Source organism: Nicotiana sylvestris, chromosome 9 (assembly GCF_000393655.2).
Source record: "Nicotiana sylvestris chromosome 9, ASM39365v2, whole genome shotgun sequence".
NCBI lineage: Eukaryota > Viridiplantae > Streptophyta > Magnoliopsida > Solanales > Solanaceae > Nicotiana > Nicotiana sylvestris.
This window is the reverse complement of record NC_091065.1, coordinates 142,243,715-142,268,554: the sequence shown is the minus strand read 5'-3', so window position 1 is coordinate 142,268,554 and position 24,840 is coordinate 142,243,715. Positions and strand designations below refer to the sequence as shown.

The following is a 24,840-nucleotide window of genomic DNA, read 5'->3' as shown; positions in this document are numbered from 1 at the left end:
AGAGAAAATACACAAGATACGTCCCGTACTTGTCTCGATAAATTAGTTTCCTACTTAATCTCTACGGATGTTCCAGTACCACCCTATACTTGATTAAACTGATTTTTTTAAAACTTTTTTAGTCCCTCACCCAGGCGCGTTAAATGTTTTTATGTAATCATAAAATTTTTAAAAAAGAAAAAAATTAATTATCCGCTTTAATTACCCCCCCCCCCCCCACAACTATAATATTTCCCTTTGCATCCAATTAAATACCCCACCCACATCATATTTCTTCTTTTATCATATCTACCTCAAAAACCCTAATTTTCTTTTCTACCAAATTAGCTTTAACTGTTGTTCAAAATTGAATTTTTGAAGGTAAGTAATTTATTTTGATTTAGGTAATTTTTCAGTCTGTTTCTACTCAAACTCTCTTCCTCCCCCCCCCCCCCCCCGGCCCCCAATTTTTTGTTTCTTTTGTTTGAAACCTACAAGGACAACCTTCAAATACCTTCGAAAAGATTGACTAGGCTTTGTAATCGTGTATCTACTGAAGAGGTGCAATGTAATCATGGATATTTGCTGCCACTATTAACCTCTTGAACCCCTAGGAATCCTAGTAGAAGGTATTAGGCTTGTCCATAATACGGGGAAGTTGAACTGAGTAAGATTACTAAGTTAATAATTGAACAACTGAACACTGAAATATAATTTTTATGCTTGTTTATGATAGGGTGCTCAAGCATGTGATTTTTGGTGTTGGAGGGATGATGAAATTGACCCTAGATCAAAGTTTGTTATTCCTACATTGAAGAAAGAGATCAGAAAACTTGAGAGATCCAAGTTGAAGCTTTTGGAAAACTTGACAATCTGATGGAAACAAAGAAGGATGACATGAGATTGATAAGATTAGCATTCAACTAGATTAATTGAAAAATAGAGTGAGAAGATGAAAGAAAGGGAGAAGAAATGGAGGAGCAAAACTGCTCGATCAATGTTCTTTGGTTTATCATGTATGTTGTGTTATTATCGACATTAGTACTAGGTTTCAAGTGTTGTATTTGAGGGATGATGGAATGTAGTTGCCATAGGCTCTTTGTTTTATACATTTGGTGTAATTGTTGAACATGGTTAGTGTAGGATTAGTTGTATTTAATGTTGGTGAATACCTTTTGTAAACAATTTTGCTTTATGGAATGAAGTTGGTGCTTGTTTGATTCTCATTTTTTTTTCTGTTTATGCATCTTGAATCAATAGAATTGCAGGCAACAAGCAGTCTAGAATTATATATTGAAAGAACATAGTAAACACAAATCTGTCCCAATTGCAGTCATTGCTGCTCATTCATTAGTTACCATGATAACAGTAGTAATTGTTTTCAAACATAGCAGTCACGACTGCCAACACAAAAAGAGTACTTAAATATAGTCTAAGCTACATAACCATACAATATAAAAGTTTCAGACCAATCTGCTAAGTACACATGACATTTCTAAAGTATTCAGGTATGCGTTGTGGAGCTTCCTTGACTCAACTGTGCAGCCTTGGATCTTGTCTGGATGACCTTCTTTCCTCTCATCTGCTGGAGTTGTCTCTGTGTCATAGATGCTTTTCCTTTCTGCTTCACTCCAGTTGATGATGTGTGTGCAATATCTCCAGTGACCTCTTCTAAAGATATAACATTTCAGGCTGTTAAAGAAAGATAAAAATTGGTTAGTGTTAATAGAATGTACCACTTAGCTTAGCCGTTATATAAAATATGGTAAAACTTACATTATGGCTAGTGAAGCCACTTTCTGTTTGCAGCACCCTATTTCAAAATTATTTTGGGTCTTTTGTAGGGTCTTGCCACATTAGTGGAACTTTTTGGTTTATCCCTTTCTCTTCTAGTTTTTGGTGTTGCACTTGGTACAAAACTGCCACTTGGTGCTCCAATTGATGCTGCATTGGAAGTTGCACTCTTGGTCTTATGACACCCCCTTTTGTTATGTTCCCTTTCGTTATATGTTCTACATATCATCTCCAGTCCTCTCCTAGTCAGTTTACCTATTTTTTTTTTTCAGTTTGCTCCTTTTTTCGAACTTTGTTGGACCTCCCTGGCATCTTTCTGTCTTGTGGTGGAATAATAGACATATTTTGGGAGTCTGGCCACATTGACATATCAAAGGCAGACTAAATGAAATGACTGTAGACTTTCATGTAAGTCTCTTTGGTATACCAGTGAGCAACATAATTAATTAGCTCCAGCTTATTGATATGAAGGGCAACCATAACATGAGCACTTGTGTATGCCTTTTAGCATCCAAGTTCTGCAGCTGTATGTCATGATTTCTAAAAAAAACCAAGTGTTTCAAATACTCAGTTTCCTTCGCTTCATATTATGTGTCTCCATTCCATATAATATTATACTTCATTGACTTGGCAATATTTTCTTGTAAAACCTTCAATGCCATGGGTGAGATATTGCAGATCCAGCTATTGGCAAATTCCCTCAATTTCCCAATTCTTTTCATCATTTTCACTTGTGTTTCATCAAGCATTGTTTAATTGTCTTGTACCTTGGCTTTAATATCCATGAGTTGAAACTTTCTGCCATATTGTTATTCGCACTGTCACAATTGCTAAAGAACTGGAAGTATACCTTAGACCACTTTTCTTTGTTATACTATAACAAGTCATCAATAATTCTTTTACCACCTAATCTTTTCATGAAGTCAAGATTCTTTTTCAACTCTGCCTAATAAGTACTTCTGGCACATCTCCAGAAACAATTTATTCTTTTAATGCCTCTCAAATTCTTGGATCAATTGACTAGGATGTGTCTGGCACACATCTTATGTTCATAGTTTGGCAGCACATTATTCATTGCTTGAGTCAGTCCCTGCACATTAAGTAAATATCAGTAAGATTTATGAAAAAACAGAAGTATAATATACACAAAGATAGAACTATAAAGAAGATAAATAATATAGGATACTAACCTTCAACATGTCTGTTATAAATGTGAAATTTGTCCCATCTCCAAGTTCAAGATCATCCCTCAACAGCCTCATAAACCAGGTCCAAGTAAAATTGTTCTCAACTTCTACCACTGCCCAAGCTAGTGGCAGCATCTGGTTGTTGCCATCCTTACACACAGCAACAAGCAACTGCCCCTTACAAACACCCTTTGGGTTCGTTTTGTAGGGTGCACAAGAATAATGCTGAATAGGGTGTATTAGTAATGCTAGTATTAGTTATGCTGGTATTAGTTATGCTGACATATTTCTTATCCATTGTTTGGTTTGATGTATTAAAGTATTGCACAATTTCTAAAAGAATTGTTTGTTTACAAAAATGCCTTCAAAACTAGTCCACACTCTAACTTTTTAAAAGAAACATATGTTGAGAAATGTTTTTATATGAAAAAGTTTAAAAAAAAATATTTTATTTGTCTACCTATATTGTAAAATAAAATAAAATATTTATTTATAAAAAAGAAAATATGCTAAGTATTTATTTATTTACTAGGGATATAATTTTATTTCTCACTATTTGGATTATTTTGAACTTGCATTAATATACTAACTAGCATATTTTAATCAAGCATAAATTTTGAAGGACAATTTTGTTTTTAACTAAGCTAATGCATGCATTAAAACCCATTGCATTGCTAATACCATTGTTTTCTATGCATTAGTTATGCATAGGATAATACCAAATATGATGTATAACTAATGCCTGCATAACTAATGCATATGTTCAAAATGTCTACCAAACAATGTATTATTACTACACAAAGCCAATGCATACTATCTAATGCATCCTACCAAACGATCCCTTTAAGAAGCAGCCATCCAAACCATACAAGGCCTATACCCAGCCTTGAAAGCCTTCTTCAATGCAGCAAAACAGATGTAGAAGGCAACAAAGATTTTCTTGCTACCATCAAATGTCTTTTACTTAGTTTGACAACACATATACTACCGGGATTGGATCTAACCATTTCATTTCTATAGTCCAAAATTCTTCTAAACTCCAGCACATGGTCACCCATTATTTCATTCAAATCCTTGTTACTTGCTTTCCTACAAACCAACCTCCCAACATACAAGCCTAATTCTTTTCTTACAAGTTCTTGAAAATTTAAAATTCTAATGTTAGGTTGCTCTCTTATTCTATCTTTGAATTTTTCAGCCAGGTATTTGCTGTTGCATAGCTTGTTCTTGTTTGTAGGTTCTCATGTGGTTATTGGAATGTACTTCTTCACCACAAAATCTTTAGTCCTTAAGTCATAACTAGCAAAAAGATGCCATGGACAACCATCCTGGTTTAAAACCTCACCCTATTTGGCTGATTAATATATTTTTCATCAATCACTTTTTCTGAAACTGCAAAACTAGTAAAAGCTTCTCTAAACTTGTCAACACTCTCAAATGTAAGACCAAGCTCCCATGCAATAGTCTTACAATTTGGATCAAATATCACTCTTTTTTTTACCCTTCTTCTTTTTCTTCTTCTTCTTCTTGTTTTGGGTTTCATCATCATCATCATCATCATCATCATCATCATCATCATCATCATCATCATCATCATCATCATCATCACCATCACCATCACCATCACCATCTTCATCATCATCATCATCATCATCATCATCATCATCATCATCATCATCATCATCATCATCATCATCATCACCATCACCATCACCATCACCATCACCATCATCATCATCATCATCATCATCATCATCACCATCACCATCACCATCACCATCACCATCACCATCACCATCACCATCACCATCACCATCACCATCACCATCACCATCACCATCACCATCACCATCACCATCACCATCACCATCACCATCACCATCACCATCACCATCACCATCACCATCACCATCACCATCACCATCACCATCACCATCACCATCACCATCACCATCACCATCACCATCACCATCACCATCACCATCACCATCACCATCACCATCACCATCACCATCACCATCACCATCACCATCACCATCACCATCACCATCACCATCACCATCACCATCACCATCACCATCACCATCACCATCACCATCACCATCACCATCACCATCACCATCACCATCACCATCACCATCACCATCACCATCACCATCACCATCACCATCACCATCACCATCACCATCACCATCACCATCACCATCACCATCACCATCACCATCACCATCACCATCACCATCACCATCACCATCACCATCACCATCACCATCACCATCACCATCACCATCACCATCACCATCACCATCACCATCACCATCACCATCACCATCACCATCACCATCACCATCACCATCACCATCACCATCACCATCACCATCACCATCACCATCACCATCACCATCACCATCACCATCACCATCACCATCACCATCACCATCACCATCATCATCATCATCATCACCATCACCATCACCATCATCATCATCAAAGTTGGCAGCTTCATCTGAAGGATAATATGGTTCATCACCTCCTATTTTACCCTCCAAAGAATTCCTTTGCCTCGACTCAGTCTTAGCCGCATACTCATCATACCTCACATCTACCGTTTTCTTACCCAATTTAACACTCTTAGCTGCAGGAACTCTAACTTTTCTCTTTCTTCTTTGCTCAGTTTTTCTTTCCTCCCTAAAGGACCTATATTCCTAATGTATATCACTACCATAATCCTCTTCTCCTTCTTCAAATAGCTCTAAATTATCTGAATTAGAACTATCCTCAGTGCTAAAGCCATCTTTAGATTCAGCAGGGGCAGTAGGTTTGGGGGGGGGGCAGTTGGTTCAGGAGGGGTAGTAGATTTAGGGGGCAGTAAGTTCAATAGGGGTTCTAGCTGCATTATATGCCCTTTCATAAGTGCCCAAACCTTCACAATCCCCAAGTTTTGACCAAATTCTTCCTCAACAACAGGGAATTCTAAGAGGGGGGGGGGGTCCATTATTGGTTCATCAACCATGTCCTCTACAAATACATCCAACATGTCTCCATGTTTTAACACATGATAACTGCCCATAATATCCATGTCCACTTTAATTTCTACTAAACCAAGACAGTTAGGTGGTCTTACAAATACGAGCAGAAGAATGATTGTAGCCATACTCTTTAACATAACCTAAAAACTCCAAGTACGAGAACCTATCTACATCAACATCAAGTGCAGAGATACTAATTTTACCTATATAATCATCCTCCGTAAATGAGTTTAGCTTATCCATGGAGATTTTTCTCCATGGAAGAATCTTACTGTAACGAGTTCAAATGACATTTCAAAACCTATGCAAAGCAGATAACAAACAATATAAGACTAGGGCCTAGCAAATTAAAGCACATGCAACAAAAACTTCTGTATTTTTACAGTAGCAGCAACAAAAAATCCTAGAAATCGAAACCACATAAAGAAGAAAAACAAAAAGTCTAACCTTTACGAGGTACTTTTTCTGTCCAAATAGAAAAAAAATATCGTGGAATCGACGACTGCTAACAGCGACTGAACTCAGTTCCTTGCAACTCGAAGAACTCTAACAACTGGTCAAAACGTAAATTCAATGAAGAAATGCGCTTCAAACTAGGTTTTAATCGAAGGAACATTCATCTTGACCCTTCGATTTTAGATAGGATGGATTTGGATGAAGGTTTTTTCCATCTGAAATTGGAATTTTTTTACGGAGGGGGTGAAATGAAATGAAATGAAAGGAAAAGGGAAAAGGGTTTTGGTAAATATTTAATTGTGTATAATTAGGTAAAATATGATTAAGTTAATTAATTAAATTAACAGACTAATAATCGTTTAATACTTCATTTAACTACGTGGCATCATACGAGGGCGCGTGTTTGCAACACAGTATATAATTCTTGGGAGAGGGCTTAAAAGGGCGTAGAAAAATTTAGTCTGAACAAGTATAGAGTGGTATTGGAACACCTATAATATAAAGGTTAAGATGGAAACTCATTTATCGGGACCGGTATAGAGTGGTATTCAAACCTTTGAGCAACCATTAGCAGCAGTAAATAGTTTTACCTTTTCGGTAGTTGGTAGTGAATTGAATTAGTATATTTTTCTCCAACTGCATTTAGGGCTTAGACCAGTGTCGGCACCTAATAAACTGACTCTCATTTCCAAACAAACAATGTGGTTGCAATGGCGGTGTTTGCACTCACTCCCATCACATTCACTCACTGCAGGGGCCAAATTTCCCATTTCGAAACTCAAAAGTATCTGTTTAATGGGCCTCGCTTTCAGAGTTCAGCAAGGAGGAAATTGAATTCTCTAGCTACTGATTTGCCTCCTCCTCCGCTGCAGCTTCCCATTTCATCATCTAAGGAGGTTAGCAAAACACCATTACTGTAATACTTAATTTTATCCACTGTAACAGTAAAGTTACAGACATTAAGATAACAAAATTTTACAGTTGTTTGATTTTCCATCAGTACTAATTTTTAATGCTTCATAGGAGTTGGTGAATGCTCAATTAAATTGTTCATTTCTACGTTTTTTGGTTTTACTTTTGCAGTTGATTGAGTGCTTGTTGAATCGAAAGGACTTGAATGAAGCAGAAGCTGAGGCGTCGCTTGATTTCTTTCTAAAAGATGGCAGTGAAGCTCTTATTAGCGCATTCCTTGTTCTCTTAAGAGCCAAAGGCGAAACCTTTCAAGAAGTATGGCTTTTCAACGTTATGAGTATATTTTCTTTTCAACTTTTGGATGCGTAAATTTGCACAAATGTAGGTTGTAGGACTGGCAAGATCGATGATCAAATGTTGTAGAAAGGTTGAAGGATTAAATGATGCGGTTGACATAGTTGGAACCGGAGGAGATGGCGCCAACACGGTGAATATCTCAACTGGAGCAGCTATCCTTGCTGCAGCTTGTGGTGCTAAAGTTGCTAAGGTTGGACTAACCTTACTTGGGAGTTAAAATTATATCTTGGATTTTACTTGTAATGAGCCCTTAAGGCTGTTCTATATTATGCAGCAAGGAAATAGGTCAAGTTCTTCTGCTTGTGGAAGTGCTGATGTTTTGGAAGCCCTTGGAGTGACCATTGAGTTGAAGCCTGACGTGAGTGCATGAAAATACTTTTTCACGCCTACTCTTTACACCAACCAAACAATTTAAACTTACAAGTTACAAATTAAAGTGAGAATACACAATACTTAACCGTTAAAAGTTTATATACACGACTTACGTCATGTATTAATTGGTTTGATGTGAACACAATTTATTCCTACGAGTGCAAGGTGATTCACTTTATTGAATACGTAGTACACGTTAAATGTGGGTATTCATTACCACTATGCTTTCAGACTATGTATGTGTTGCCTGGTTTATGTGACACTTTTGAGTTTTAAGGATATTTGAGGACTTCAAGCTGAGCAGCTTTATGATAGTTTCATGTGCTATCCTAATTAGAAAGAAAAGTTTGACTTGGTTTTGTCAAGGGCTTAATAGTTATATCTGGTTATGGAAATAGGGGGTCAAGAAATGCGTGGAAGAAGTTGGGATAGGTTTCATGATGTCCCCATACTACCATCCAGCAATGAAGATTGTCACACCTGTGAGGAGGAAGCTTCGAGTGAAGACGATATTTAATATCCTAGGTCCTCTTCTGAACCCTGCTTGGGTACCTTTTGCTGTTGTTGGAGTTTACAAAGAAGATATTGTAAGCTTTCGTCCTTGAACTAAAGAAAAAACTGACTGACTGTGTTTATGCTTTCTGTGGTATGATTTTATACGGTAATAATATATATGTGAGAAGTCACTGAAATTTCAACAAATATTATATGCTGGAGCCTATGGTGTCAAAAGTGTGATGGTTCCGGTAGCAAAAACCTTAAAGGTTGAACCTTTCAAGTTTAAGTAAATTGTCTGTTTTCTGTAGGTCAGCAAAATGGCCAAAGCACTACAAAGTTATGGCATGAAGAGAGCGTTAGTTGTCCATTCTGAAGGTTTAGATGAAATGAGTCCTCTTGGTAAGATTTTCTCTGTTGTATTATATATATAAGTTTTCAGTTGGATTTATCAATCACGCAATGGGAATGGACAGGACCTGGAGTAGTCCTTGATGTTACACCTGAAAAGATAGAGAAATTCTCTTTTGACCCACGTAAGAGTCTTTCTTCTCGGCTTCTAGTGTAATTATTCGTGCAGTTCTTATTCAAAGTAATGTTTGCTAGAGATCTGGTTGCAAATTCTCAAATTCTTCGTACTAATTTGTTTTGTTTGTTCGGAGACTGTATACTGTGTGCACACCTGCTAATTCAAGTTTCAGAACGAACATAATTTGCAGAATCATTGTTTAACAAGATGGTAATTCATTACCACAAGTTATGCAAGATAATATAGAGCTAAGTTGTTCCCACACAACAGTTTAGGTGCCGCACCCGTGTCGACACGACACTAGTATGGGTGTGGGTATGGGATCCTTACCGGATTTGGTCAAAAAATTTGGGTATTTTGACCAAGATGGACGAAAAAATTCGGGACGAGATACAATTTGATTCCGAAATCAGAACCAAAACTAGGATAAATTTGAAGAAAATAGCATACCTTATCTAGGAAATCAATCCTTTACTTATCTACAACTTGAGAATGAAAAAGAAATCCACACGTTACAAGCTATACGTAAGTATTCCACAAAATTTCTCATAATTTATTTTTATATTTTTATTTTCTTGAATTATTTTTTGCGGATCCCCGCAACTGTATCTGTACTAGGATCTGTATCCCCAAATCTTAGAATTTACATCTCGAAGAATCCGGCTTGTAGATCCGCACCCGTGTTGGACACCCGCACCCGTGTCCGAGCAACTTAGATATAGTGCATTTCTTTATTACACCATCCAGACTTCAATCCACACCAAAATTAGTCGGAGTAGACTTGATTAATGCAAAGATATGATCCATTGAAGTAGCACTCTCTGTGGCTTTTGCACACATGGCCGTTTGATTGCTTGTGCTGTTAGTACTGATTGCAGTGCAAAAGAAAATGAGGGTTCACAGGTACACGAGCAATCTGCATCAGTTGTGGCATGTTGACTCTAGATTACTCAGTGTCAAATTCAATAGCTAAACATTCACGTATGTTAATGCAGTCGATTTTGGTATACCTCGCTGCACATTAGGGGACCTCCGTGGAGGAGGGCCACGGCATAATGCTGAGGTACTAAGGCGCGTGCTTTCAGGTGAAACGGGGCCAATGGCAGATGCATTGGTAAGTCATTGTTCTCGGATCGATTCATGCTCTAAGTCTGTTTTCCTTGGTCGTCATTTGTGTCACTATGAATTATATCTCTTATTGTCATATGCTATATCTGGTGCGCAGTCTTAGGACGTAGCAACATTAGTCAAGACTTATGATATATGTCATCACTCATCATCGGCTGGTAGATGGCACAAGAATATACTTCTTGGATTATGATGAAGTTACTGAAAAAAAATTCTGTTGATGTACTGTACTCTAGATGATATTCATTGATTGTTTAATTGTTAAGCAGCCTCCTGCATAGTTTTGGCTGTATCCTAGCCAACAAAGATTTAGTGCAGAATATCCTTTACAGTCGTAGCGATGGTTAGTGCCTTGAATTTAGGACGTCAAAGTTAATGGACAGACTCTTATGTTTGTTTACTCTGAATTACGACATATCCTTTCGAGATGCTCTCCATTACTACAAGCATATGCCTCTAATGGTACAGGTGCTTCTTGTTTGAAATTACCATGATTAGCTGTTATCTCTTTTTGGTATGGATTTAAGTTACGTAAATTGACGCCGTGAAGAATTTTTATGGTATCATTGCAATTCAACTGGATATAGCAGTTATTCATTTTCCAGGTTATCGTATCAGACGGGTCAACTTAACCTTATTTTTCCTTCCCATTGATTCCCCAGACAATCAAGTCGTACTTCCTTTTAACAAGTGGCTGAGTGTTGAAGCAACCTTGGCCTCTTGGCAGGAGGTTATTCTATTCCGCCTCTTAGAAAGAAAAGAACTTAAATAAAAATACTTAATAGCATGACGATACATTTATACAAAACTTCTACCCCGAGCACACACAATGGAACCATAGAGAGTCAAGTGAAATCCAATCCATGAACTAACTTGTTCTATGGACAGCATCATTGTGATAAAGGTCGTAACGCTAGATGTAGAAACTCGAAACAATGCCAGTATACAAAATTAAAACTCTTTTGGTATTGTGCACCGACCACATCAAGCCTCAAAAGTCCAAGTTCTGCTTTGACCATTCTTACTTCCATATTTCTTATGTCCTATATCCAAGGATAAATATGAGAAAAATGTTTTATTCTCCATTCTTGAATCATGTTTAGAGATCATTATTTACACTATGCCAACCTCTGTGTGTAAATGTATATGCAGATACTCAATGCCGCAGCAGCATTATTGGTCAGTCGACGAGTTGGTAACTTAGCTGAAGGAGTAGCAGTGGCCCGTATCGCACATCAATCAGGAAAGGCTCTCGATACTCTTAATCATTGGATTGATGTTTTAAGTGTAAGTTAAAAATCACTTCTCTTTCCAAGTTCAAACCAGAATATGTTTCACAACTTAAATCCTAATGGTTATTCAACTCATCATTCTTTACCCATCTGATGCTATTGGAATACAGAGGGTAAAAGAATCTCAGCTAGAGTTTGTAAGGATCAGCATTCAGATAACAAAGAGATGATGTCTTCCTGAAAATTTGAAAATTTCAGTATTTAAGATTCTTGTTCAGCATGGTCAACTCAATTTGATTCATTTCACCACAGTGGAGTTGCATGTATTGCCATTTGCTGAATCCTATATCCTTATGCATCCACTTAGTTTTTTTTATATTGCAAATAAAAAATACTACAATTCTCCCTAAATGATGAATACTAGATTGGAGTTTTACAAGCCCCTTATCAAACTTGAACCGATGACTTATGCCTTACCATGGCATTACTCTACCACTAGTTAAAAGGGCCTTTTCACCATACAGAAACAAGATTCATAAGTTTAGGGACTTGAGAATTGAACAAAAATAGGGAGCCTCAACCACCTCCCAAAAAGAAATGTAGCTATGTTAAAAAGACAAGTATCTCCCTTGCAAACATATCTAGCTGGGTCCCGCTATTCGGAGGTTCGGATCCTTACGTCCCAAAACATGTATATATTCTATGAGAATATAGATTGATTTCTTAACAATGTTATGTTTGAAATCGAAATATTAGCTAGGATTGTTTTTGAAATCCTTTCTGGCATCATCCCATTCCGAGGACTCATAAAAATACCCACGCCAGGGACACAATCCGTTCGGCGTTAGGGCTGCTTATCGGGCGGATTGACGGTTATTTATTCTTAACGGTTATCGGCTTTTAAATGTATTAATCCGTTAGCCACCCGATAAGATATCGGGCGGATTGGTATCGATTTAGCTCTTATCGGGCGGTTTATCGGCCTAACATATTCACTAAATTGTGTTTTCCCTGTTGGACATGAAATAACTGAACTGATTATAGAGCATGAATCGGAAGCAATGCAGAGGTAAGTTTAACACCATAAAAGCAATTGAGAACACTGTTTCTTATTCTCCTTTAACATTTGTTAATGTCGATGAAACACCTTCAAAAGCGGAACAAGACAAAAGAAAGCTAAGTAGCAGTTGGCCTTTCATTACAAAAGCAAAACCAACTAGAACTAGGTACTGTCGTACTGATTACTAAAGTCATTCAAATCTCAAATTCAAATGTTTATCCAGCATAAAAGGTTCATTACCACTAGAAGAGAAAAAGGGAAACAAATCCAGCATAGTAAATTAGTAAGTATAGCTTCATCTCATATCATAGCAGCCCTTAGAACCCCTGATCAATCAAAACACTAACTATTTGCAAAGATAGCACTGAGAGAGACGGGTTTGTTTTTGTTATTCAAGTTCAAGGGTTTTAGTTTTTTTATATTTAATATATATAAATAAAAATAAATTATATATATTTATATTTATATTCTTAATATATATATATATATATTTATATTCTTAACGGGCTAACGGATTATCCGTTAAGAAAATTGAATAATCCGCTCCCAAACCGATAAGCCATTAATAAAAAAAATTCAATCTGTTCCCCATCCGTTAAGCCGTTACCAGTAAGCCATTAAGCTTTGGTTCGGTTCGGTTTTCGGTTTCGGATCGGTTTTGAACACCCCTATTCGACGTACAACAATGTGTTAAACTATTTCAACACATATATTAGATTTTCTCTTTAGGCATTATCCTTTTTATAATATTGGTCTAAGATGTGCTTTAGATTTTTTGTTTTGGGATTATATTTTATTCATTTTTATTTATTTCGTGTATCATCGGCTTGAGATGAGCTTAAATGCACTACATGCATAGCCCATAGGTAAGCATAGGGAGGATTCATATAGAATTATGAACGGTCTGAACTTGTTCAGGATTAAGGCATAATTGTCCTTTTTATATATTTTATAATTATGCTAATGGTGATCTCCTTCACCTTCTATTTTGTGGATTCCAAAACCAAAGAAAAACGAAAAAGGTTACAACTTAGACAATTGTCCATCGCCTCCATGCATGACGTCATCTGTCAAATATCTTTTGAAATATTGCCAACAGAAAGTGTAGATGGACCTATTTTAACTAATACGAAAAGTTGAAAGAAATTTTAGAATTTACAACGATAATTACTAACTTGATAAGGATACTATTCACGCACGCTTTTATATGACCAAATGGTGAATACGCCTTTATCACACACAAGGAGGAACATTATCACCACAGTAGGTGAAGTATAACAAGAATAAATGTAATGACCCCGCCGGTCGTTTCATGAGTTATCGCTGCGTTTCACCCATTTCTGCTTCTTATTGTCTTGTTCATTTGTATTATGTGATATCGGGCTGGTTGGTTCGGATTCAGAGAGGTTTTGGAAAGGAACGAGACACTTAGTCTCTTTTGAGTAAGCTTAGGTTGGAAAAGTCAACGGGATGTTGAATTATGTGAAAAGGGATCGGATGTGAATTCCAATGCTTTGGATAGCTTCGGGAGGTGATTTGGGACTTAGGAGCGTGATTGGAATGTGTTTTGGAGGTCCGGAGTAGATTTAGGCTTGAATTGGCGAAATTGGAATTTTGGCGTTTTCCGGTTGATAGGGGAGATTTTGATATAGGGGTCAGAATGGAATTCCGGAAGTTGGAGTAGGTTCATTGTGTCATTTGTGACGTGTGTGCAAAATTTCAGGTCATTCGGACGAGGTTTGATAGACTTTTTGATCGAAAGCGGAATTTGAAAGGTTTTGGAATTCTTAAGCTTGAATCTGATGATGATTTCGTGTTTTGATATTGTTTTGGGTGGTCCGAAGGTTGGAACAAGTTTGAATGATGTTATGGGATATGTTGGCATGTTTGGTTGAGGTCCCGAGGGCCTCGGGTGAGTTTCAGGTGGTTGAACGGATCAAATCTTGTTGCGGGAAGTTGCAGAAAATCTGTTGTTGGTGTTGCAGACATTTGGCCTTCGCGTTCGCGAAGGGATGTGGTGTGAGGTAGGAAGTTTAGCCTTCGCATTCACGATGTGGGTCCCGCGTTTGTGAAGGGTTAGGTTCAGTGTTCATCGCGAACGCGATGAGTTTCCCGCGTTCGCGTAGAGTAAATGGGAGTAGCTGGGGTCCAGGTTCATTTGTGCTTCGCGTTCGTGAGCTAGGGGTCGCGTTCGCGATGGGTTGAGGAGCTGAAGCTTCGCGTTCAAGATGTCGCTTTGCGATGAAAGATTAAGTGGTCAACGGATTTTGTGCTTCGCGAACGCGAGACGTTGACCGCGTTCGCGAAGAAGGAAAGGGTCACGTGGGTAGAATGTTTAAATAGCCAATGTCCACGATTTTGGGTCTAACTTTCACCATTTTTGAGCGATTTTGGAGCTTTTTGGAGGTTTTTGAGAAGGATTGAAGAGGGAATCAAAGGAAAACACTTGGATGTAAGATTTATGGACTTAATACTCGATCCTATTGTGATTTCTACATAATTAAACATGAAATTTGTGGAATTTAAAGTCTAAAATTGGAGAGTTAGTGCTTGGAATTTGAGACTTTGATTTGAGGATTTGAGGGGTCGTTTGTGGTCGGATTTTGATGTATTTGATATGTATAAACTCGTGGGAGTGTAAGGATTTTAGTTTTGTGATTTTTATTGGAATTCAAGTCGTGGGCCCAGGGGTCGGGTTTGGCCAATTTCAGGATTTTTGATGTAAATTGATTATTTTCGAGTGGGCTTTGTTCCCTTAGCATATTTTGATGGTATAAATCTGTTTTTTGTTAGATTTGGAGCATCCGGAGGCCGAGTCAAGAGGCAAAGGCATCACGGGCTAGAGTTTGGACCGGATAGAGGTAAGTAATGACTGTAAATGCTGTTTTGAGAGTATGAAACCCCAGATTTCACATCATTGTGCTATTTTGAGGTGACGCACGCGTTAGATGACGAGCGTGGGTTCGTGCATCGTTGGGGATTGTAACTTAGTCCGTCTCGTATGACTGTTAAATCGCGTATTTGATTGAAAACTGTTTGATATCATCGTGTTTTGGAAAGTATTATCCTGTTTTGGACTGAATGCCATATTTGGGCCTCGTGCCAACTGTTTTGGACCCTTAGAGGGAATTTTACTACTATTCCTCACTGTTTTGACTTCATATTTGTACTCAGTCATGCTATATTTTATGGTTTTCATAACTCAGCCATATTTACTCCGTTTTGATATTTTAAATGATATTTTGGGCTGGGCATCATGTTTTAATGTTGCCCGAGTGGCTTGAGAGATTTCTGACTGAGTAAGGCCGATGACCTGTGTTGTGAGGATATTATGGGATCGGGCTACGCGCCACATCAATGTTGTACTGAGTCATGATTATGAGGCCGAGGGCCTGATTTGTTACGCCATGAGGTGGCTTGTTATAGCGCTTGGGTGGTAGGAGCCCCTCCGGAGTCTACACATCCCCAGTGAGCGCGGGCACCCAGTTTGAGATGTGATATTGCCCGAGGGGCTATTGTTATTTCATGTTATTGCCCGAGGGGCTGATACAAGTGATTGTGAGGTAGCCCGAGGGGCTGGTTCTGTTGATATTTTGCCCGAGGGACTGTTATGGTACTTGTTTTTGTCCAAGGGGTTGATTTATGTTACTATCCTTTTCTCACTGTTTTTATCACTCGTTTGAACTACTGAAAGATGTTTTAAAAAGGCTTTTTACTAAACTGAGACGTTTTTACGAGTTTTACTGCTTTACTGCATTGTTCTGGATTTATACTGTTTTGTTGTTGCATTATGCTGTGGTTTACGTGTTTTCTTACTGCTCAGCTGCCTTTACTTTTATTACTTACTGAGTTGGCGTACTCACATTACTCCCTACACCCTGTGTGCAGATCCAGGAGCCTCGGGTCACGCTAGCGAGTGCTGATTGTCTTCCAACAGGCTTTTTCGGAGTTGACTAGGCAGCTGCTTGGTGTTCGCAGCCTAGTGATTCTCCTTCCTATATTTATTTCGCTTTGTACTAGCTTTGTATCAGACTATGTTGTCTTTTGATATTCCTAGACGAGTTGTAGATGCTCATGACTGGTGACACTTCGATGTCGGGCTGTGTTTTGGTTTCCGCACTTTTTTATCCTACTTTATTCTATGAGATTTTAGCTTATTAATGTTTTTAAATGACTTATTATACTTGCTTGGTTGGTATTGGGGGTTTGTGTCGGCTGACCTAGTTTCACGATAGGTGCCATCACAAACTGGTCCGTTTATGATCGTGACAAGTTGGTATCAGAGCCTAGGTAACATAGGTCTCACAAGTTATGAGCATGTTTAGTAGAGTCTCGCGGATCGGTACAGAGACGTCTGTATTTATCCTCGGGAGGCTGTAGAACCTTTAGGAAAACTTCATATTCTTGAATTCTTGTCGTGCGAATCTGTTGATCCGAGTACTAAACTCCTGTTATTCTATTCTCTCACAGATGGTGAGGACACATGCTACCGGTCAGGATGGACGACCACTAGTACCACCAGCTGGGGCCACTAGAGGCCGAGGACGCGGAGGCCATGGTAGGGGGCAGGGGTGTAGCCTGCAAAACAACTAGGGCAGCACCTGCAGATCCACCAGCCACCCCAATTCATGATCAGGTCCCAGTTGTAGACACTCCAGTAACACCAGTTCAGGCACCAGCTGTGCCTATTGTGATTCCAAGCCTTTAGGAGGCTCTGGCCCAAATTCTACCAGTATGCACTGGCCTAGCTCAGGTGGTCTTAGTTACTACAACCGCAACTACTTCTCAGGCTGGGGAGGCACTCAGACTCCCGCCGCTCGCACACCTGAACAGGTCATGCAGGGACTTCAAACACCGGGGGCACCTCTAGCCCAGCCGGTTGTAGCTGCTCAGGACTATGTAGCTCTTGTTATGCCAGAGGACGAGCACAACAGATTGGAGAGGTTTGGTAGACTTCAGCCTCCGACTTTCAGTGGTATAGAGGGCGAGGATGCCCAGGGTTTTTTGGACAAGTGTTAGAGGATTCTTCGTACATTGGGTATTCGGGAGACCAGCGGGGTAGCATTTACTACTTTTCAGTTTTCTGGAGCTACCTTCACTTGGTGGGGGCTTATGAGAGGCGTAGGCCTGTTGGTGCAGCGCCCCTTACCTGGCAGCAGTTCTCCGTTCTCTTTTTGGAGAAGTATGTGCCACAGTCTCGCAGAGAGGAGCTGCGCAGGCAGTTCGTGCAGTTGCATCAGGGAGATATGACTGTGACACAATATGAGATGAGGTTCTCAAAGTTAGCTCGTCATGCTGTTTGGTTGGTTCCTACGGATAGAGAGAGCATTATGAGGTTCGTTGATGGCCTCACGTGTTCAGATTCTCATGACCAAGGAGAGGGTGTCTGGTGCTACTTTTGAGGAGGTTATTGACATTGCTCGCGAGATTGAGTCAGTTCGTCGCTAGGAGCGCGATGAGAGGGAGGCCAAGAGGCCTCGGGGATCTGGTAGTTTTGGTGGTGCTCCTTCGAGGGGTCAGTTTCAGTACGACAAAGGCCATCCATTCAGGCATGCTCAGTCAGCTCGCCCAGGTTATCGGGGGGCATCATTGGGTCATGGTTCTCATAGTTCTCATCAGGGCCATTCAACACTCAGTGCCCTTCCAACCTAGAGTTCGTCCCGTGCTCCATCAGTTCAGAGCTCCTCTATGCCTGGTGCATCTGCTAGTCATTTCGGTGCTAGGGGTTCCCTTTAGTCCCCGTCTCTAACACCAGGGAGTTGTTATGAGTGTGGAGAGTTGGGTCACATATGGAGGTGGTGTCCTCGTCATCTTGGGGGTTCGTCTCAGCAGAGGAGTCAGCCATCGGCTTCAGCGCCAATTACTTCACCACCACCCACCTAGCCAGCTAGGGGTGGAGGTCAGTCAGCTAGGGGTCACCCCAGAGGGGGAGGTCGATCAGGTGGTGGTCAAGCCCGTTTCTATGCACTCCCAGCTAGACCCGATGCTATTGCTTCAGATGCTGTGATTACAGGTATTGTCTTAGTCTGCCACAGAGATGCCTCTGTGTTATTTGATCCCGGTTCCACTTTTTCATATGTGCCATCATATTTTGCTCGTTATTTAGATACACCTCGTGGGTCTCTTGTTTCATCTGTTCGTGTATCTACTCCGGTGGGCGATACTATTGTTGTGGACCGTGTGTACCGGTCGTGTGTGGTGACTATTGGGGGTATGGAGACCCGAGTGGACCTGTTATTGCTTTGTATGGTGGACTTTAATGTGATATTGGGCATGGATTGGCTATCTCCGTGTTGTGCTATTTTGGACTGTCATGCTAAGACAGTGACGCTGGCTATGCCGGGTGTGCCACGGATTGAGTGGCAAGGTTCGACTGATTTTGTCCCCAGTAGGGTGATTTCATTCTTGAAGGCCCAGCGGATGGTTGGGAAGGGTTGTCTTTCATACTTAGCCTTATTGAGGGATGTCGGTGTAGAGACTCCTAGTATTGATTCTGTTCTTGTTGTGAGGGATTTTTCCGATGTGTTTCCTGCAGACTTGTCGGGCATGCCACCGGACAGGGATATTAATTTTGGTATTGATCTGGTGCTGGGCACTCAGCCCATTTCTATTCCACCGTATTGTATGGCACCAGCGGAGTTGAAGGAGCAGCTTCAGGAACTCCTTGATAAGGGGTTTATTTGCCTAGTGTGTCGCCTTGAGGTGCGCCTGTTCTATTTGTGAAGAATAAGGATGGCACGATGAGGATGTGCATTGATTACAGATAGTTGAACAAAGTAACAATCAAGAACAAGTATCATTTGCCTCGTATCGATGATTTGTTTGACCAGCTTCAGGGAGCGAGAGTGTTCTCCAAGATTGATCTTCGTTCAGGGTATCACCAGCTAAAGATCAAGGACTCAGATATTCTTAAGACAACTTTCAAGACCCAATATATGGTCATTATGAGTTCCTGGTGATGTCTTTTGGGTTGACCAATGCCCCAGCAACATTCATGCATTTGATGAACAGCGTGTTTCGTCCTTATCTCGACTCGTTTGTCATAGTTTTCATTGATGATATTCTGGTGTACTCACATAGTTAGGAGGAGCACGCGAAACATTTGAGAGTTGTGTTGCAGAGATTGAGGGAGAAGAAGCTTTATGCAAAGTTCTCCACGTGTGAGTTTTGGCTCAGTTCAGTGGCATTCTTGGTGCACGTGGTGTCCAGTGAGGGTATTCAGGTTGATCCGAAGAAGATAGAGGCGGTTCAAAGTTGGCCCAGATCGTCCTCAGCCACGGAGATTTGCAGCTTTCTTGGTTTGGTGGGTTTTTACCGTAGGTTTGTGCATGGATTTTATCTATAGCATCACCCTTGACCAAGTTGACTCAAAAGGGTGCTCCATTCAGATGGTCGGAAGAGTGTGAGGAGAGCTTTCAGAAGCTCAAGACTGCCTTGACCACATCTAGTGTTAGTTTTGCCATCAGCTTCAAGTTCATATACCGTGTATTGTGATGCTTCGAGAGTTGGTATTGGGTGTGTGTTGATGTAGGAGGGTAGAGTTATTGCTTATGCTTCTCGTCAGTTGAAGCCCCGTGAGAAGAACTACCCTGTTCATGATTTGGAGTTGGCTGTCATTGTCCACGCGTTGGAGATCTGGAGACATTATTTGTATGGTGTGTCTTGTGAGGTGTTTACTAATCATCGTAGCCTCTAGCACTTGTTCAAGTAGAAGGACCTCAATTTGTGGTAGCGGAGATGGTTGGAGCTGCTAAAGGACTATGATATCACTATTTTGTACCATCCGGGGAAGGCCAATGTGGTGGCCAATGCCTTCAGTAGGAAGGCGGTGAGTATGGGCAATTCGGCGTATATTCCTGTTGGGGAGAGACCTCTTGCAGTTGATGTCCAGGCCTTGGCCAATCAGTTCGTGAGGTTAGATATTTCGGAGCCCAGTCAGGTATTAGCTTGTGTGATTTCTCGGTCTTCCTTATTTGATCGCATCAGAGAGCGCCAGTATGATGATCCTTATTTGCTTGTCCTTAAGGATAGAGTTCAGCACGACGATGCCAGAGATGTGACTATTGGTAATGATGGGGTATTGATGATCCAGGGCCGGATATGCGTGCCCAATGTAGATGGGCTTCGGGAGTTGATTCTAGAGGAGGCTCATAGCTCACGATATTCTATTCATCCGGGTGCCGCAGAGATGTATCAGGATCTGAGACAACATTATTGGTGGAGGAGAATGAAGAATGACATTGTAGGATTTGTAGCTCGGTGTCTCAATTATCAGCAGGTGAAATATGAGCATCAAAGATCGGGTGACTTGCTTCAGCAGATGGATATTCCAGAGTGGAAGTGGGAGCGGATCACCATGGACTTTGTAGTTGGGCTCCCACGGACTTTGGAGAAGTTCGATGCTATTTGGGTGATTGTGGATCGGCTGACCAAGTTCGAGCACTTCATTCTTGTGTGTACTACCTACTCTTCAGAGCGGTTGGTAGAGATATATATATCCGGGAGATTGTTCGTTTGCATGGTGTCCTAGTTTCCATCATTTCAGATCGGGGTACTCAGTTTACTTCACAGTTTTGGAGGTCTGTACAGCGAGAGTTGGGTACTCAGGTTGAGTTGATCACATCTTTTCACCCTTAGACAGACGGGCAGTCCGAGCACACTATTCAGATATTGGAGGACATGTTGCGCGCTTGTGCCATTGATTTTGGAGGGTCATGGGATCAGTTTCTACCGCTCGCAGAGTTTGCTTATAACAACAATTATCAGTCGAGTATTCAGATGACTCCAATATTTAATGTTTCTATGCTCCGGAAGTATATTGGCAATCCGTCTCATGTTTTGGATTTTAGCACAATTTAGTTAGATGATGATTTGACTTATGATGTGGAGCCAGTAGCTATTTTGGAGCGTCAGGTTCGAAAGTTGAGGTCAAAGGATATAGCTTCAGTGAAAGTGCAGCGGAGAGGTCGGCCCGTGGAGGAGGCTACCTAGGAGACTGAGCGGGAGATGCGAAGCAGATATCCTCACCTATTTGAGACTTCAGGTATGTTTTTTGACCCGTTTGAGGACGAACGTTTGTTTAAGAGGGGGAGGATGTAACGACCTGATCGGTCGTTTCATGAGTTACCGCTCTGTTTTTCCCATTTCTGCTTCTTATTGTCTTGTTTAGCTGTATTATGTGATATCGGGTTGGTTGGTTCGGATTCGGAGAGGTTTTGGAAAGGAATGACACTTAGTCTCTTCTGAGTAAGCTTAGGTTGAAAAAGTCAATCGGATGTTGACTTATGTGAAAAAGGGCTCGGATGTGAATTCCGATGGTTCAGATAGCTCCGGGAGGTGATTTGGGATTTAGGAGCATAATCGGAATGTGTTTTGGAGGTCCGGAGTAGATTTAGGCTCGAATTGGCAAAATTGAAATTTTGGCGTTTTCCGGTTGATAGGGGAGATTTTGATATAGGGGTCGGAATGGAATTTCAGAAATTGGAGTAGGTCCGTTGTATCATTTGTGACGTGTGCAAAATTTCAGGTCATTCAGACGAGGTTTGATAGACTTTTTGATCGAAAGCAGAATTTGGAAGTTTTTGAAATTCTTAGGCTTGAATCCGATGATGATTTGGTGTTTTGATGTTGTTTTGAGTGGTCCGAAGGTTGGAACAAGTTTGAATGATGTTATGGGATATGTTGACAAGTTTGGTTGAGGTCCCGAGGGTCTCGGGTGAGTTTCGGGTGGTTGAACGGATCAAATCTTGTTGTGGGAAGTTGCAGAAAATCTGCTATTGGTGTTGCACAAATTTGGCCTTCGCGTTCGTGAGTGGGCTCTTGTGTTCGCGAAGGGATGTGGTGTGAGGCAGGAAGTTTGGCCTTCGCGTTCGCGATGTGGGTCCTGTGTTTGCGAAGGGTTAGGTTCAGTGTTCATCGCATTCGCGATGAGTTTCCCGCGTTCGCGTAGAGTAAATAGGAGCAGCTGGACAGCAAGGGACTTACAAGAGGATGAGCATAGTTTTCTACTGGCCTAACATGAAGGATGCTTATAAATGGGTTTCAGAATGTGATATTTGTCAAAGGGTGAAGACTTAGAATATACATACACCTGGCTTACTACAGCCTCTACCTATTCCTGAGTTACCATGGCAAGATATAGCTATGGATTTTGTGGAAGGGTTGCCATCTTCAGGCCATAGAAATGCCATACTAGTAGTGGTTGACAGGCTGACCAAGTATGACCATTTCTTAACTCTCAAACACCCCTTCACAGCACACGATGTGGCTGATTTGTTCTTGACAGAAATCTACTGACGGCATGGGTTACCTAACACTATTGTTTCTGACAGAGATAGTGTATTTACTAGCCAATTTTGGCAAAGGCTTTTCAAATCTATGGGGGTCAAGTTACATATGTCCACCTCTTACCACCCCAAACAGATGGCCAGACAGAAAGATTAAACAGATGCTTGGAGTCATATCTAAGAGCTATGGTGTTTTCCAAACCTAAACAATGGGTTCAATGGTTACCCTTGGCTGAGTGGTGGTACAACACTAACCACCACAGTTCATTAAAAACCACCCGTTTCCAAGCCTTGTATGGGTTTGCACCACCACAGATCCCTTTGGGATCCCTTCCCCAACCAGCACAGTCCCAAGTGGGTGCATGCATAGCCTAGAGGCAACAAATGTTACAACATTTAAATGATAACCTCACATAAGCACAAGCAAGAATGAAGTTTTATGCGGACAGAAACAGATCTGATAGAGTTCTAAGTGTAGGGGACTGGGTTTATCTGAAGCTTCAACCATATCGGCAAGCTTCAGTTGCTGTTCGAAAGAATCTTAAACTAAGTGCTAGATTCTATGGCCCCTATAAAGTTCTACAAAGAATAGGTTCAGTGGCTTAGCGGCTGGAGCTTCCTCCAGGTTCTCAGATCCATCCGGTGTTTCACATTTCCCAGCTGAAGAAGAGAGTAGGTCCAAACATCAATCCATATCAGCAAACACCGATTTGTGATGCAGATGGTGGTGTCTTGGTCCAACCAGTGGCCATTTTGCGAAGGAAAATGGTAAAAGTAAACAATGGGGTGGGAGTCAAGGTGCTAGTTCAATAGGCTAACTTGAGTGAAGAGGAGGCAACTTGGGAAGATTGGGGCTACATCAGAAGTAGATTTCCAGATTTTGTGGCCAACCTCTGACTTTGAGGACAAGGTCATTTTTTCATCGGAGGGTTATTGTAATATGTCGCATAAGAAGAAGAATGAATTAGGAAAGTAAAATGGAAGAATAGGGTTTAGTAATAAAGCACGTGAGCTGCACATGTTGATCGGATGGCTGGAATAAAAGATTAAATGAAGGGTGGAGATTCAATATCAACCCAAGGTCGGTTTGGGCCAGTATGAGCTTATAACTAACTTGGGCCTAACAATCTAAGGCAGTTATGACCGGTAATCTGATACTCCCCCTCAATTCTTTCCTTCCTTCTACCTTCTTCCTCTTCAACTTCATCTCTAACCAATTCTCTCATTCTCAGGTTTAATGGCGGATTATCATGGAGCTTAGGAACCATTTGGTGTACTGTTAATCATTCTGTTACGAGATTGCTTGTAATTTGGTTAGAATTAATAAAAATCCTCATTTCTGCCTTAATTTCCCTTTTTAGTTTACAAGTTTATTACATAGTATAGGACCCACGACGAATTCTATTAAAATCGAAGTGAATCGCTTATTCCGTATTCACTTCCAATTTTTTTTTTTTTTAATCCAAATAAATCATCGACTTTATCGCAGACCAATTTCTATTGCTTCCTTTCTCGCATATATTGTAGACAAACATATCCAGACCCAAATAAAAAGGCAACGACTTCAACGCAGCAAAACATCAAAACAAACTGTAGAAAATACAAGTATTAAAGAGAAAACCATGCAAAGAGAAGAAAAAAAAAGGATTCAGAAAGAAACATACCTCCGGTGAATCGGTGACGGACAAAAACCAGCGAGAATTGAGCAGACGGAATTGGAAGAGGTATCAAAACTAGGTAGTATTCTCCTTTCTAGAAGCTACTGTTAGGGGAAAGATTTCGTGCGACGTGTCACACACTATTTAATCTGGTCCGCATGAGAGTTAAAGAATCACTTGAGAGATTAGCATATCGCAATTGCTCGTATTTACTAGTGAGTTGCACTTCGGAATTTTCTGGTAGTGCTGATGTATCTTGCCACCCCGAAATGAACGGGTTTTATGACACGTCAGCATGGATTTGTTTTTTCTTTCTTTCCTTTTTAGACCGGACGTTTTGTTTTTGAGTGAATTAGGAGGACTAGG

At 40.4% G+C, this 24,840-nt stretch overlaps 1 protein-coding gene and 3 long non-coding RNA genes across 7 annotated transcripts; 1 reads left to right on the top strand and 3 right to left on the bottom strand.

Annotated features, from left to right (window-relative positions):
* Window positions 1-1,298: 1,298 nt before the first annotated feature.
* LOC104219643 (uncharacterized) lies at window positions 1,299-7,024 on the bottom strand. Of its 2 annotated transcripts, XR_011402256.1 has the most exons (4): window positions 6,437-7,024; window positions 2,964-3,185; window positions 1,756-2,863; window positions 1,299-1,671 (listed from the first exon to the last, which is right to left on the bottom strand). It is a non-coding gene; the product is annotated as an uncharacterized lncRNA (long non-coding RNA). The 2 variants fall into 2 exon arrangements; XR_709333.2 differs by lacking the exon at window positions 6,437-7,024 and having other exon boundaries at window positions 2,964-3,396.
* On the top strand, window positions 6,983-16,701 carry LOC104219645 (anthranilate phosphoribosyltransferase, chloroplastic-like). 3 transcript variants are annotated; one of them, XM_070156205.1, is made up of 11 exons: window positions 7,066-7,341; window positions 7,529-7,672; window positions 7,743-7,904; window positions 7,989-8,072; window positions 8,485-8,673; window positions 8,893-8,983; window positions 9,058-9,117; window positions 10,106-10,224; window positions 11,391-11,525; window positions 15,324-15,391; window positions 16,419-16,486. In XM_070156205.1, the coding sequence occupies exons 1-10, from the start codon at window positions 7,156-7,158 to the stop codon at window positions 15,387-15,389; spliced, it is 1,236 nt and encodes a 411-aa protein (XP_070012306.1). In that variant the 5' UTR covers window positions 7,066-7,155; the 3' UTR covers window positions 15,390-15,391; window positions 16,419-16,486. The 3 variants fall into 3 exon arrangements, with proteins under 3 accessions (XP_009768649.1, XP_070012306.1, XP_009768650.1); XM_009770347.2 differs by lacking the exon at window positions 15,324-15,391 and having other exon boundaries at window positions 6,983-7,341; window positions 16,419-16,701; XM_009770348.2 differs by lacking the exons at window positions 15,324-15,391; window positions 16,419-16,486 and adding an exon at window positions 11,641-11,881.
* LOC138876939 (uncharacterized) lies at window positions 9,516-24,691 on the bottom strand. Its single transcript, XR_011402255.1, has 2 exons — window positions 24,481-24,691; window positions 9,516-10,026 (listed from the first exon to the last, which is right to left on the bottom strand). It is a non-coding gene; the product is annotated as an uncharacterized lncRNA (long non-coding RNA).
* LOC104219644 (uncharacterized) lies at window positions 10,987-11,700 on the bottom strand. The gene is made up of 2 exons (XR_709334.2): window positions 11,367-11,700; window positions 10,987-11,281 (listed from the first exon to the last, which is right to left on the bottom strand). It is a non-coding gene; the product is annotated as an uncharacterized lncRNA (long non-coding RNA).
* Window positions 24,692-24,840: the final 149 nt, after the last annotated feature.